Raw genomic sequence first — 15438 nt, 5'->3', positions numbered from 1 at the left:
TAACCAGCATGGCTACCACAGAACTCTGCTGTGATACGCCATCCTATCTGGTTTGCTCTTAGTGGGACAATCATTTGTTTTTCAACAGGACACTGACCTAATACACCTTCAGGCTGTGTAAGGGCTATTTGACCAAGAAGGAGAGGGATGGAGTGCACTGATGGAGTGCACTTTAGGTTACTACATGATTCCATGTGTTATTTCATAGTTTTGATGACTTCACTAATATTCTCCAATGCAGAAAATAGTAAAAAAAAATACCTTTTAAAATCCTTGAATGATTGACTGGTACTGTCACTATTCAGACCCTTTATTCAGTACTTTGTTAAAGCAACTTTGGCAGCGATTACAGCATCAAGTCTTCTTGGGTATGACGCTACAAGCTTGGCACACCTGTATTTGGGCAGTTTCTCCCATTCTCTGCAGATCCTTTCAAGCTCTGTCAGGTTGAATGGGGAGCGTCGCTTCACAGCTATTTTCAGGTCTCTCCAGAGATGTTTGATCGGTTTAAGTCCGGGCCACTCAGACTTGTCCCAAAGCCACTCCTGCACTGTCTTGGCTGTGTGCCTAGGGTCGTTCTCCTGTTGGAAAGTGAATATTCGCACTTGTCTGATTTCCTGAGCGCTCTGGAGCAGGTTTTCATCCTGACTAGTCTCCCAGTCCCTGCTGCTGAAAAACATCCCCACAGCATGATGCTGCCACCACCATGCTGCACCGTAGGGATGGTGCCAGGTTTCCTCCAGATGTGACACTTGGCATTCAGGCCAAAGAGTTCAATCTTTGTTTCATCAGACCAGATAATCTTGTTTCTGATGGTTTGAGAGTCCTTTAGGTGCCTTTTGGCAAACTCCAAGCGGGCTGTCATGTGCCTATTACTGAGGACTGGCTTCTGTCTGGCCACTACCATTAAGGCCTCATTGTTGGAGTGCTGCAGAGATGGTTGTCCTTCTGGAAGGTTCTACCATCTCCACAGAGGAGCTCTGTCAGTGACCATTGGGTTATTGGTCACCTACCTGACCAAGGCCCTTCGCCCCCGATTGCTCAGTTTGGCCAGGTGGCCAGCTTTAAAAACGATGGAGGCCACTGTGTTCTTGGGGACTTTCAATGCTGCAGAAATGTTTTTTTTTTACCATTCCCCAGATCTTGGCCTTGACACAATCCTGTCTTATAGCTCTACGGACAATTCCTTCGACATCATGGCTTGGCTTTTGCTCTGACATGCACTGTCAACTGTGGAACCTTATATAGACAGGTGTGTGCCTTTCCAAATCATGTCCCATCAATTGAATTTACCACAAGTGGACTCCAATCAAGTTGTAGAACCATCTCAAGGATGATCAATGGAAACATGATGCACCTGAGCTCAATTTCGAGTCTCATAGCAAAGGGTCTGAATAGTAATGTAAATAAGGTAACTACTGTTTATTTTAAATAAATTAGCAAAAATGTCAAAATGTTTTTTTTTTAACCTTTTTCATTATGGGGTATTGTGTGTTGACTGATGAGGGAAAAAAATAAAATAATAAATTTTAGAATAAGGCTGTAACGTAAAAAATGTGAAGGGGTCTGAATACTTTCCGAATGCATTGTACATGTGACACTATTGATACATTTAACATTGCGATTGAGATGAAAGTCAGTAAAAGTTATCAAAAGCTAAAGAAGCCTGCGTCATCTGAGGCGACAAGCTCAGCAAAGACTTGATCACTAGAGTGAAATGGCATTGGAGATAGTAGTCTTAATGACTTACTACATTTAGACAATCGTTATAAAAGAAGAATTCCTAAAAATACTTTATTTTAATACACACTTAAAATACCAGTTGCAGGTAGTGTGTGGTTTCCGTCCTCAGCGGCCACACCATTTGGCTCACCACACAACACTGTAATCCACCATGACTTACAACAGCACAGTCCAAAGTATGAACAAAAAAATAATTTACATTTTAGTCATTTGCAGATGCTCTTATCCAGAGCGATTAAAAGTAGTCCATATACTTTCATACTGGTCCCCCTTGCTAACAGGGTGTGGCACAAATATCCCAAATAAAAACAGAAAATCACTCCATGATGCTAACGAGCTATTTTTCTCAAAATGCTCATGTTTGCTCTATATTTTCTACTTCTCTCCTTCTTTGCAGTCATTGTCCAGTTAAAAACTGACAGGTGACGACCCTCTGCTCTCGGCGTGGGAAGGGGTTGGTAGCATGTGAGGGCTTCTCCAGGCTGTTATAAAAAATCTTGGTTTTTAAGAGTGGTGTGAGGGATCGGATGCAAATCGCAGATGATGGGGCACAGTGTGTTTATCACAGGTGGCACCTTAATTGGGGAGGACCAGCTCATAGTAATGGATGGAACGGAATAAATGGAATGGTTTAAAATACATCAGACATGTTTGATACCAATCCATTCACTCCATTCCAGCTATTATGACCAGTCCTCCACTCACTAGCCTCCTGTGGTATATGTGAAGGGGCATGGTAACATTGGGCAGTGGTTCTGTTCATTCAACTGCAGCCCTCAGAGGTACTGCTGGAGGAAGTGCAGCAGCATAATCTCATAGTGCTCTCCAGACTCTGGGCAGCGGATGCTGTGTCTCTCATTGGGGTAGATCTGAAGAGATGGAGACAAAGGAACAGATGGAGGAAAGAGAAAGCCCCCGGAAAGGAAGCACCTGTCGTCCTCATTTATAAAATGTTTATTTTAATGTGCTCTGAAAAGAGTCCCACACTTTTCTTCTTTGTAGCGAATGAGTGTTTGTTTTCAACAAGGTGTCAGCTAAAGCCTGGGAAAAGGTTCCACTCCACATATTCAATTCTCTCATCATTGCGCGCCATTTTATACAATGAAGTTGAATGAACACTGTGTTGTCGGTCTGTGTAATATGGGGCACATGTACACAACTAAACCCACTGCCCTCCTACCTGTAGCTGATACGGCTTCCCCGCACGGATCAGTTGAGACACCAGGAAGTTGGTGTGGAAAAAGTGCACATTCTCGTCAAGGAATCCATGTAATATAAGTAACCGGTTAGGCCTGGGTAGGAAAACAAAATATAAAAGATTATCCCTAGAAAAGCTTAAAAAAAAACTAATTTTAATTTCCCCTCGCATCAGAACTTATCCTGGTCCCAGATCTGTTCGTTATGTATAGCCAACTCCTATGGTCATTGTCATAAGAGTTGCCTATACAGCACAAACAGAGCTGGGATCAGGCTAATTGAGACATACATTCCAAGCAAGTCTGTCCCATCAGGACCATATCAAAAACAAGTGATGAACAGTGTTGCAGGACAGCCGCACTTTGGAGTCTCTTTAGTGCTGCCTTTACGTATTGCCTGTGAAGCACCCTGAGGTTGACAGTAAACGGTAATGAATGGTGATGACTCACTCGCTGGGCAGCTTGTCTACGTGCAAGGCGACAGAACCGGCTTCGTATCCCTGCTGGTTGTTCTCAGGTAGGTCCATGTAGCGCTCCGTGTAACCGGTGTCATAGGCCATCCACACCGTCACAGGGGCACCCGCTATGGCCACCTAGACCATACAAGGACACCTCAAATCAACCAGGCTTTTAAATTAATGCTAAAATGACTTAATTTTAACTGATTGAGTGAACAGTAACCATATGTACAGTACAACCAGTCAAGATTTTGGAGCGTTAAATTCAGTTTTAGAGTCAATATTTTGAGCTTGTTGATTTAAACCAGGGCTGGGCCACATTACTACCCCTTCATGGTTCAAAGCCATAGAACTACACAGCCTGCTGTCACAATTAATTTCTTACACAGAATGCATGTGAGGTGAAGTTGTGACATAGTCCAAAGATTAATCAGCGGCGAGTTCGAACTTTCCTCTCACCTTGAAGACGTTGGGCCTGTGGACGAGGCCCATGAGGGAGAGGAAGCCGCCGTAAGACCAGCCGTGGATGGCCACGCGACTCAGGTCCACAAAAGTGTAGTTTTCAGCCACATACTGCAGCCCCTCCACCTGGTCCTCGATCTCCACCTGGCCCTGAGAACCACAGGTGAACCTAGGTGAAAGACTGACACCTACAACACTGGTGTATGGTTAGTAGAGATGTGAAGTCGTGTTACTGTTTACCATTTTGTTTTTCAGAGCTCCCTCAAACTTGAGGCCTCTCTGACAGGAGCCTCTCCCGTCAATGACCACGACGGCGTAGCCTAGTGACGCTAGCGTATTCAGTCTCAGGTACTTCACTCCTTTGTATGTGTTATTTACTAACTGCACCTGGAGCACACAAACCCCCCCCTCAACATTAAAAACATACGAGATAAAACCTTTAACATTATTATTTTTTAATATAACTAGCCTTGAAATCCAAACTGTCACAAACAAGACTATATTACAGAATATAAATATTTTTATTGAACAAACCTGGGGGCCTCCATACACAAAGAGGATTGTAGGGTGCTTCCTGCCAGGTACCAAGTTGTGTGGTTTGTACAACATGCCGTAGAGGTGGAACCCTGAATTCCCTGGGAAAGTAAAGATCTCTGGTGGGATGTAATCTCCTGGGCGCCCTGAGAAATAACATTAACACCAATATGAAGTCAAATGCATATCACTATCGAGGTCAACTGTAGATACTATAGATGTTCATTCCATTGGGGGAGTTATTATTGCAAGGGCAGATTCTATTGATGTGACTGCCCTGGGAAAGTGACTCATTCAACTATAAATAAGCAACATTAAATTTGCAGGGCCATTCTGTAGTCTCAACATGTGAGTTAAGTGTGATGCCGACAGCGTGCTTATGGTAACACAGTTCATTGATACGTTCATGTTTTGTAGTCAGAGGTGAAAAGCCAACAGAAGATTTCAATGCATTGACCCTAGTGATGAGTGGGATACTTAGATATTACAATATTATTTTGGACGATATTATAAAATCGATACTTTCACACACAGAAAATATTCAGACCCCTTGACCTTTTCCACATTGTTAACTTAGCCTTATTCTAAAATGGATAAAACACCCCCCCCCCCCCCCCCCCTCTCAATCTACACACAAGCAGGTTGACATTTTTGCAAATGTAATAAAAATAAATAAATAAATAAATAAAACCCCAGAAATACCACATTTACATAAGAATTCAGACCCTTTACTAAGTACTTTGTGAAAGCACCTTTGGCAGCGATTATAGCATCGAGTCTTCTTAGCCCCTTTTCTCTCAAATTCTGCCTGAATGACATGCCCAATGTAAACTGTCTGTTGCTCAGGCCCTGAAGCCAGGATATGCATATAATTGGTACCATTGGAAAGAAATCCCTTTGAAGTTTGTAGAAATGTTAAAATAATGTTGGAGAATGTAAAACACAAAAGATATGGTAGGAGAAAATCCAAAGAAAAACCAACCAGAAATGTTTTGAGAGAGAGACCATCCTCTTACAATGGCAAGTATATGGTCACACTGAAAATTAGACTGCTGACACCCTGTGGAAGCTATGTTCAAGGTTTCCGGCTTGTAACTTCAAAAACAAATAAGAAATAACAGTTTTATTGGAAGGACAGTCTTGGAAATTAATGTTTGCGCAAGCCATGAAGACATTACACACCTGCTAAAATTAGCTTCCTATTGAACATACTTCTTTCCATAAGAAATATTAAAGTTTGATTACATTTTAGGGTATCTGAGGAGTAAATAGAAACGTATTTTGACTTGTTGAAACAAAGTTTAGGGGTAGATTTTCGGATTCCTTTCTCTGCAAGTTGAATGGGTGGACTACTCAAATCGATGGCGCCCACCAAACTTACTTTTTGGGATATAAAGAAGGATTTTACCTAACAAAACGACACTACATGTTATAGATGGGACCCATTGGATGACGTATCAGACGAAGATTTTCAAAAAGTAAGTGAATATTTAAATCGCTATTTGTGAATTTATGAAACCTGTGCCAGTTAGAAAATATTTTGATGTGGGGCGCCGCCCTCAAACAATCGCATGACATGTTTTGCTGTAATAGCTACTGTAAATCGGACAGTGCAGTTAGATTAACAAGAATTTAATCTTTCAACCGATATGACACGTATGTACCTAAATATCCATAATATTTATGATTATTAATTTGAATTGCACACACTCCAGTTTCACTGGAAGTTGTCCCGCTAGCTGGAAGCCTAGCCATAAAAGGTTAGCCTTATTCTAAAATGGATTCCATTTTTTTCCCCCCTCATCAATCTACACACAATACCCCATAATGACAAAGCAAAGCAAAAACAGGTTTATAGACATTTTTGCAAATGTATTCAAAAAATATATTTAAAAAAAATATCACATTTACATAAGCATTCAGACCCTTTACTCAGTGCTTTGTCGAAGCACCTTTGGCAGCGATTACAGCCTTGAGTCCCTGGGTATGACGCTACAAGCTTGGCCCACCTGTATTTGGGGAGTTTCGCCCATTCTTCTCTGCAGATCCTCTCCATCTCTGTCAGGTTGGATGGGGAGCACTGCTGCACAGCTATTTTCAGGTCTCTCCAGAGATGTTAGATCGGGTTCAAGTCCAGGCTCTGGCTAGGCCACTCAAGAACATTCAGAGACATGTCCCTGAAGCCACTTCTGTGTTGTCTTGGCCATGTGCTGCAGGGTCATTGTCCTGTTGGAAGGTGAACCTTCACCCCAGTCTGAGGTTCCGAGCACTGTGGAGCAGGTTTTCATCAAGAATCTCTGTATTTGCTCCGCTCATCATTCCCTCAATCTTGACTAGTCTCCCAGTCCCTGCTGCTGACGAACATCCCCACAGCATGATGCTGCCACCACCATGCTTATTTGCTTGACAATCGGTTGACTAAATTTTGTGACCGCCACAGACCTAGCCACCACCATGCTTCACCATAGGGATGGTGCCAGGTGGCTTCAGTCTAGCCACTCTACCATAAAGGTATTGGTAGGGTGCTGCAGAGATGGTTGTCCTTCTGGAAGATTATCCCATCTCCACAGAGGAACTCTGGAGCTCTGTCAGCTGTTCACCTACTCTGCGTCTCACAAAGACACAGTAGTTGGAATCAAAAATCTCAAAGGACATATTTCCACCGGTCTAATGTCCATTGCTCGTGTTTCTTGGCCCAAGCAAGTCTCTTCTTATTATTATTGGTGTCCTTTAGTAGTGGTTTCTTTGCAGCAATTCAACCATGAAGGCCTGATTCACGCAGTCTCCTCTGGACAGTTGATGAATCAGATGCGTCTGCTACTTAACTCTGTAAAGCATTTATTTGGTCTGCAATTACTGAGGCTGGTAACTCCACTGAACTTATCCTCTGGGTCTTCCTTTCCTGTGTCAGTCCTGTCATGACGTTGGCCTCTTTGGGTATAGCAAGCCCCATCACCCTCTCCCTGCCTCCCCCTTTCCTCCTTCAACTAGGTTGCTGTGGTCAGAGAGACGTCGTAAATTCCTGAGGATCTCCTCATGGACACACAGTACAGAGAGTAAATTTTCATAGAGGACAAAGGAAATCCTTCCACCTCACAGAACTTGAGGTACGAACAAATTTCATGTTCCAGAGAAAGTATAAAAGATTGAAGAATCCAGCTACGAACTGGTCCGTTTGTCACAACTTGGGGAAGCCCATGGGAGAAGGTGTGACCACATTACCATAAAGCTGTTCATATAATAGCCTCAGATATGAGGTTTACATCTAATTGTTGTATAAGATGAATGAGTGAGTATGATACTGTTTGTATAATTGTGTAATATGATTTTGGACTGTTTAATGAAGAAAAATACAATTACCTTTTGATTTGAACTAAATCAGAGGAGGCCTGAGCCCAGTTAGGGTCAGGCCTCCTGGAACAGCCCTTTTTAAGCCCTTACGAATAAAACCCCCACTCGGGTTTTCGATCAGCAGACCGAGCTTACCTCAATTACGAGATGGCTAAAGGTTGCAGACCATGTTTTTCTCCATTAGGGGAGACAAAGGTTGTAGACCATTGCTGAATCTTTTAACCATACCATGTGGTTAAACTCTTAGACTATCGATACCGACAGAATAAGAACAAGTCTTTGATATTAATTACTAGTCTGCAGCTAGGAATTTGGTATCATTGAATGTGAAGAACGACAACCGCCGAAACATCCATTCTATAATGGATAATAATAATAATAATAATAATAATAATGAATGAATGCCACTCTGAACTAACCTCTATAACCACGACAGAGAGACAGGGAGAGAGATGGACAATTCTACAAAAGAAACAAACTTTTCACCAGCGATCAAGACGACACACTGAGCGTAAATATATATATTGATTGCAATTGTTCCCGAATGAGTGAGCGTTCATGTGTAAAGGATTAGCATTTCAATTGTTATAATTATCACTCTGTAGTGACTTCTTAGGTCGACCCCCACTTCCCCTTTTGTCTAACAAGCCGCCATGCCGGTTTAGCCCACTAGGGCACATTCTCCTATCATTTCATGTAACCACATTTACCTTGTTTGTTTGGTTGTTTATGCATTTCTGTGAATTACTTAGTAATAAATAAATTATTTAAGACAAATGATGTATGGATGACTCATAGTGAAGACTGGGTTCGTGCAGATAACCAACAATTTACAACGTTTGGAATGAGACTAACGTGAGGTAAAGTAAATAATTCATTAATTCGAAGACTAATTAATCAGATAAAATATCAGAAAAGTTATATTAGGAAATTATAACTTTGTAATCTGAATATTCTTCCTTGGTGCCCCGACTTCCTAGTAATTACAGTTACATGATTAATCAGTCTAATCGCGTAATAACTAATTACAGAGAATCTTTGATAAAAACTTCAGTTAATGATAGTAAAGACACGACAGTCCTCATGAGAGCCAGTTTCAACATAGCGCTTGATGGTTTTTGTGACTGCACTTGAAGAAACTTTCAAAGTGCTTGAAATTTTCCTGATTGACTGACCTTCATGTCTTAGAGTAATGAAGGACTGTCGTTTCTCTTTGATTATTTGAGCTGTTCTTGAGCTGTTCAGACTTGGGTCTGTTACCAACACTACTGATTGGCTCAAACAAATAAACTTAACAAGCATTCCAGGTGACTACCTCAAAGCTGGTTGAGAGAAAGCCAAGAGTGTGCAAAGCTATCATCAAGGCAAAGGTTGGCTACTTTGTAGAATCTCAAAATATAAAATATATTTAGATTTGTTTAGCACTTTTTTGGTTACTACATGATTCCATATGTTATTTCATAGTTGATGTCTTCACTATTATTATACAATGTAGAAAATAGTAAAAATAAAGAAAATGTGTGTGTGTATATGCATGTCTGTATGTATGTATACACACACACACGCCAAAACTCTGGTATTTTTCATCCTATAGCTTGTACTCCATATTTTTAAATAGTGAGCCAACATGTTTTCAGCACTTTCATTTCCATAACTGATCAAACTAATTTTCTCATGCCCTCTCGTCTCTCTGAGGCAGACATATAGTAAGCAATATGTTTGCAGCACTAAAATCGCAATAAAATTGCAGCATTGAATCGTAATACATATAGAATCGTGAGAACCGCAATACATATCGTATTGGCACCCAAGTATCGTTATAATATCGTACCGTGAGGTCCCTGGCAATTCCCAGCCCTAACTGACCCCCTTTCTTACTTACCTGTGGCCTCCATCATGCTAGCCCAGAACTCAGGCTCTTTGTGCAGTGGATCACTCTCTGGGCCCGTCAGCTTGTAGATGTGGACGCAGGGAGGTGTGCTGACATTACTGTAATGGCTGACAAACATGTCAAAATTCTGCAGAAACATAAGAACAGGTGAGGTCAACTAAATCTTCAAAAAGCTAAAATGCCAAAACCTCCAAGCTTAATTTCAAGGAAAAAAGAAGATGACAGAGCTTGTCGCTAAGGTAATGTACCTACCTGGCTTACAGAGCAGCTGTGGGAGAAGCCTGGCTTGGTCAGCCTGACCATATCCCCCGGGGAGTCGTAGCTCACAGTGTATAGGTGATGCTCCAGGGGCGTATCCCGCGTGCCTTGGAAGTACACCAGCTGGGTAGCCTCGTTCACCCAGATCTGAGTTGGTAGGGAGGGGAGACAATGACTGGGATGTTTTGCTTTCTACTGTGATAGCTGATGAGCGGTGACAAAGGGCTGTGGCACAAAAGAAATGGGGTGATTTCCATGCTCGCCACCTTAAAATGCTAAAACCCTTTAGGCATTCATTTTAGATAAGAGGTGTGTGTCTAGGGCTTACCTTGGAGCCATGTCTGGCCAACACCTCCCACTCTCCACTGGTTAACGTCACCTCTTCCTTGATCGGGCACTTAAAGTCCTCTGAAAGGAACAACCAGTAGACTAAATGAGTTGACCACAGGTGGCTGGAGGCACCTTAACTGCAGAGGATGTGCTCATAGTAATGGCTGGAACGGAATAAATGGAATGGTATCAAACAAACCAAACACGTGGTGTCCATGCATTTGATACCCATTCCATTCATTATCATCAGCCGTCCTCCCCTCAGCAGCCTCCTATGGAGTTGACCTCCCAAAATATTATCAGAAATAGATTTGGGAAGGTGCACCTCTATTCACATCTTTACCATTAATCCATAAATCAGAGTATAAACAGTGTATTCTGCTACCCTCTGTCTGCATGTAGTCTCTGGTCCACTGGTAGCAGCCCTGTTGTAACAGCGTGGTTACTTTGTACAAATGGCAGAAGCCAGTTTTGGACTCGTTCGCCCAGAGGAAGGTGATCTCATCATCGTTTGTTTGAATGAAAGGATAAAATATGTCATGGACCTGAAACAAAGAAAAGGCCTTGCCATAACATGAGTCCTAGAAGAAAGAGCATTTTCTGGTCTCAAAAGGTTAAGACTAAATCTTTTCATTTCAAAATGTATAATTAGAAGAGAATTTTACCTTAACATTCATGTGACTACAAATTAACCAATAAAAACTACAATACAAGTAACAGCAATATCAACCAAAGGCATGAAACTACAACTTTGTGCAAATCAGGGCACTGCAAGCAGTAAGGATGATTTCTATTACATATTGAGTTCCATGCTTAGATCTCAAGTCAAAATCTAGGCATTAGAGCCGAAGCCAGAGTTATTTTAACTCACGTTGATCCAGATGTCGGTGATCTCCTCGTAGATGATGAAGGGGTGAACCCCCTCTGGCACAGCCTCCACACTCTCCTCCCGTTGGGCCTGGTCCTGGGTTACAGGGATGAACAGGGACGGGGGCAGCAGGACCAACTGGAGCCTCTGTTGGCTCCTGTCCAGCAGTACCGCCCATGCACTGCACAGAGGAGCAGTGGGTTGTCAGGGTCAAATAATTAGCTGGCTAACGTTGCTAAATAGTCTCATGAATTCCATATTTCCTAGTTGATGTAGAGAAAGACAACCTTGAAATTGAAAGGGTATATACATTATTTTAATTAAATGAAAAATAATTTGTTACAGTATACAGTGGGGCAAAAAAGTATTTAGTCAGCCACCAATTGTGCAAGTTCTCCCACTTAAAAAGACGAGCGAGGCCTGTAATTTTCATCATAGGTACACTTCAACTATGACAGACAAAATGAGAAAAGAAAATCCAGAAAATCACATTGTAGGCTTTTTAATGAATGTATTTTCAAATTATGGTGGAAAATAAGTATTTGGTCACCTACAAACAAGCAAGATTTCTGGCTCTCACAGACCTGTAACTTCTTCTTTAAGAGGCTCCTCTGTCCTCCACTCGTTACCTGTATTAAATGGCACCTGTTTGAACTTATTATCAGTATAAAAGACACCTGTCCACAACCTCAAACAGTCACACTCCAAACTCCACTATGGCCAAGACCAAAGAGCTGTCAAAGGACACCAGAAAAAAATTGTAGACCTGCACCAGGCTGGGGTGACTGAATCTGCAATAGGTAAGCAGCTTGGTTTGAAGAAATCAACTGTGGGAGCAATTATTAGGAAATGGAAGACATACAAGACCACTGATAATCTCCCTCGATCTGGGGCTCCACGCAAGATCTCACCCCGCGGGGTCAAAATGGTCACAAGAACGGTGAGCAAAAATCCCAGAACCACACGGGGGGCCGTAGTGAATGACCTGCAGAGAGCTGGGACCAAAGTAACAAAGCCTACCATCAGTAACACACTATGCCGCCAGGGACTGAAATCCTGCAGTGCCAGACGTGTCCCCCTGCTTAAGCCAGTACATGTCCAGGCCCGTCTGAAGTTTGCTAGAGAGCATTTGGATGATCCAGAAGAAGATTGGGAGAATGTCATATGGTCAGATGAAACCAAAATATAACTTTTTGGTAAAAACTCAACTCATCGTGTTTGGAGGACAAAGAATGCTAAGTTGCATCCAAAGAACACCATACCTACTGTAAAGCATGGGGATGGAAACATCATGCTTTGGGGCTGTTTTTCTCCCAAGGGACCAGGACGACTGATCCATGTAAAGGAAAGAATGAATGGGGCCATGTATCGGGAGATTTTGAGTGAAAACCTCCTTCCATCAGCAAGGGCATTGAAGATGAAACGTGGCTGGGTCTTTCAACATGACAATGATCCCAAACACACCGCCCGGGCAAAGAAGGAGTGGCTTCGTAAGAAGCATTTCAAGGACCTGGAGTGGCCTAGCCAGTCTCCAGATCTCAACCCCATAGAAAATCTTTGGAGGGAGTTGAAAGTCCGTGTTGACCAGCAACAGCCACAAAACATCACTGCTCTAGAGGAGATCTGCATGGAGGAATGGGCCAAAATACCAGCAACAGTTTGTGAAAACCTTATTAAGACTTACAGAAAACGTTTGACCTCTGTCATTGCCAACAAAGGGTATATAACAAAGTATTGAGAAACTTTTGTTATTGACCAAATACTTATTTTCCACCATAATTTGCAAATAAATTCATTAAAAATCCTACAAATGTGATTTTCTGGATTTTTTTTCTTCTCATTTTGTCTGTCATAGTTGAAGTGTACCTATGATGAAAATTACAGGTCTCATCTTTTTAAGTGGGAGAACTTGCACAATTGGTGGCTGACTAAATACTTTTTTGCCCCACTGTATATGAATATCAAATCATAGTTACTGTAGCTGGCTAAATTTTTGGTCATGCTCTGTGATATACCCCTCTGGAGAGAAGAGATAAGTGCTGTTCAAAAGATAACCAGCCCGCATTAAGATTGATTGGCTATTGGTTTCTTGATGCGGTGACGTTTGCCTTAGCGGAGACCTCAAGACAACTGTCATCCACCAGGAGTGGTTAACTTGCCATTTCAGCCCAGCCGGTAGCACAATGGTGTGAGAATTAGTCCAGATTGCTGGTGAGTGTGGGATGGAATAGAACTTTAGGTGGTGTTGACCTACATAACACGATCGGGCTGTCATTGTAAATATACATTTGCTCTTAACTGACTCGCCTGGTTAAATAAAGGCTAAATAAAAAAATATCTGAGATGAAACCACAAGGCTTGGTGAGGTTTTCATATTTACAAGGACTTTACTCAATGACAGGAACAATTACACCTTTACATCACAGATATAATCCGCTCCATGGCACAGATAGCTTTGCTTAGTTGTGTTTATTCCAGTCTTTTGAACTCACTATTTGCCGTCTTTTGTCCAGCCGGCGCGGGCGATGTACTCAACCCCAGGGAACAGAGTGGTAAAAGGCAGGACCAACTCCTTATCCTGGGTGCTTACAATCTAATGATAACAAGGACTCATAAGAATAGGCAGAAAGGCATTGAATGACATACAGAAACATATGGAACACATAAAAGACCACAAAAAGGGAACAGAAGGCAACATACAAGATGACATGCAGAATACGAAGACAGACCAATACAGTTTAAAACCATGAGAACTTTTTAAGCTGTTCTTACTCTGCCAAGGTGGTCAGTTCTGATTTCTACCAGTTTGAAAGTAATTTGAGGATTCTTACTCCCTGAAAAGAAAGATGGAGAAGGGCAATACAAGTTACCCGTCTTAGATATCACGTATTGTCTGGCACTCCTGTCTAATAGCTCAAGTTACTCAAATGTACAGTACCAGAAACACCTACTCATTCAATGGTTTTGATTTATTTTTACTCTTTTCTACATTCTAGAATAATAGTGAAGACATCAACACTATGAAATAACACATATGGAATCATGTAGTAACCAAAACACTATTAAAACAAATACAAATATATTTGAGATTTTTCAAAGTAGCCACCCTTTGCCAAGTGTGTGCAAAGCTGTCAAGGCATTCTCTCAACCAGCTTCATGAGGTAGTCACCTGGAATGCATTTCAATTAACAGGTGTGCTTAGTTAAAAGTTAATTTGTGGAATTTTATTTCCTTCTTAATGCATTTGAGCCAATCAGTTGTGTTGTGACAAGGTAGGGGTGGTATACAGAAGATATCCCTATTTGGTAAAAGACCAAGTTCATGTTACATCAAGAACAGCTCAAATAAGCAAAGAGAAGCGACAGTTCATCATTACTTTAAGACATGAAGGTCAGTCAATACTGAACATTTCAATAACTTTAAAAGTGTCTTCAGGTGCAGTCGCAAAAACCATCAAGCTCTATGATTAAACTGACTCTCATGAGGACCGACACAGGAATGGAAGACCCCAGAGTTACCTCTGCTGCAGAGGATAAGTTCATTAGAGTTACCAGCCACAGAAATTGCAGCCCAAATAAATGCTTCAGAGTTCAAGTAACAGACCCATCTCAACATCAACTGTTCAGAGGAGACTGCGTGAATCAGGCTTTCATGAATTGCTGCAAAGAAATAACTACTAAAGGACACCAAAAAGAAGAGACTTTCTTGGGCCAAGAAACACGAGTAATGGACATTAGACCGGTGGAAATCTGTCCTTTGCTCTGATGAGTCCAAATTGGAGAATTTAGGTCCAACCGCCTTGTCTTTGCAAGACGCAGAGTAGGTGAACGGATGATCTCTGCATGTGTGGTGTGATGGTACTTTGCAGGTGACAGGTCATGATTTATTTAGAATTCAAGGCACACTTAACCAACATGGCTACCACAGCATTCTGCAGTGATTTGGTTTGTAAAATGTGATATGGCATTTATTTTTATTTTTTATACCTTTATTTAACCAGGCAAGTCAGTTAAGAACAAATTCTTATTTTCAATGACGGCCTAGTGGGTTAACTGCCTGTTCAGGGGCAAAACGACAGATTTGTACCTTGTCAGCTCGGGGGTTTGAACTTGCAACATTCCGGTTACTAGTCCAACACTCTAACCACTAGGCTACCCTGCCGCCCCATGTGCCATGTGTAATATCAATTTGTATAGTTTACTTAGCTACTTGAGTCATCTCTCTCCGCTCTTTCTCTCCGTGCCATTTTCCACAGACTTAGCCATGCCCCCTTTCACTCAAGGAGAGCATTTGATGTTCCTCAACCACAACACACTTGCGCTCAGTCTGCATGGTCAATGCAGCACA

General features: G+C 41.8%; 1 protein-coding gene across 3 annotated transcripts in view; it reads right to left on the bottom strand.

Moving 5' to 3' along the window:
* Window positions 1-1779: 1779 nt before the first annotated feature.
* The window catches only part of LOC139372511 (dipeptidyl peptidase 9), a 31046-nt gene continuing 17387 nt past the window's right edge, over window positions 1780-15438 (bottom strand). For all 3 annotated transcript variants that reach the window (XM_071112352.1, XM_071112430.1, XM_071112277.1), the window contains exons 9-21: window positions 13864-13925; window positions 13584-13684; window positions 11095-11272; window positions 10609-10768; window positions 10222-10301; window positions 9888-10040; window positions 9627-9762; window positions 4394-4539; window positions 4100-4246; window positions 3857-4009; window positions 3390-3532; window positions 2924-3035; window positions 1780-2612 (exon numbers count right to left, since the gene is read on the bottom strand). In XM_071112352.1, coding sequence (XP_070968453.1) covers window positions 2520-2612; window positions 2924-3035; window positions 3390-3532; window positions 3857-4009; window positions 4100-4246; window positions 4394-4539; window positions 9627-9762; window positions 9888-10040; window positions 10222-10301; window positions 10609-10768; window positions 11095-11272; window positions 13584-13684; window positions 13864-13925 — 1664 coding nt within the window. In that variant the 3' untranslated portion in view covers window positions 1780-2519. The remainder of the gene's footprint in view (window positions 2613-2923; window positions 3036-3389; window positions 3533-3856; window positions 4010-4099; window positions 4247-4393; window positions 4540-9626; window positions 9763-9887; window positions 10041-10221; window positions 10302-10608; window positions 10769-11094; window positions 11273-13583; window positions 13685-13863; window positions 13926-15438) is intronic.

The sequence above is a fragment of the Oncorhynchus clarkii genome, chromosome 1 (genome assembly GCF_045791955.1).
Source record: "Oncorhynchus clarkii lewisi isolate Uvic-CL-2024 chromosome 1, UVic_Ocla_1.0, whole genome shotgun sequence".
Classification (NCBI taxonomy): domain Eukaryota; kingdom Metazoa; phylum Chordata; class Actinopteri; order Salmoniformes; family Salmonidae; genus Oncorhynchus; species Oncorhynchus clarkii.
This window is presented reverse-complemented; position numbering and strand designations above follow the sequence as displayed.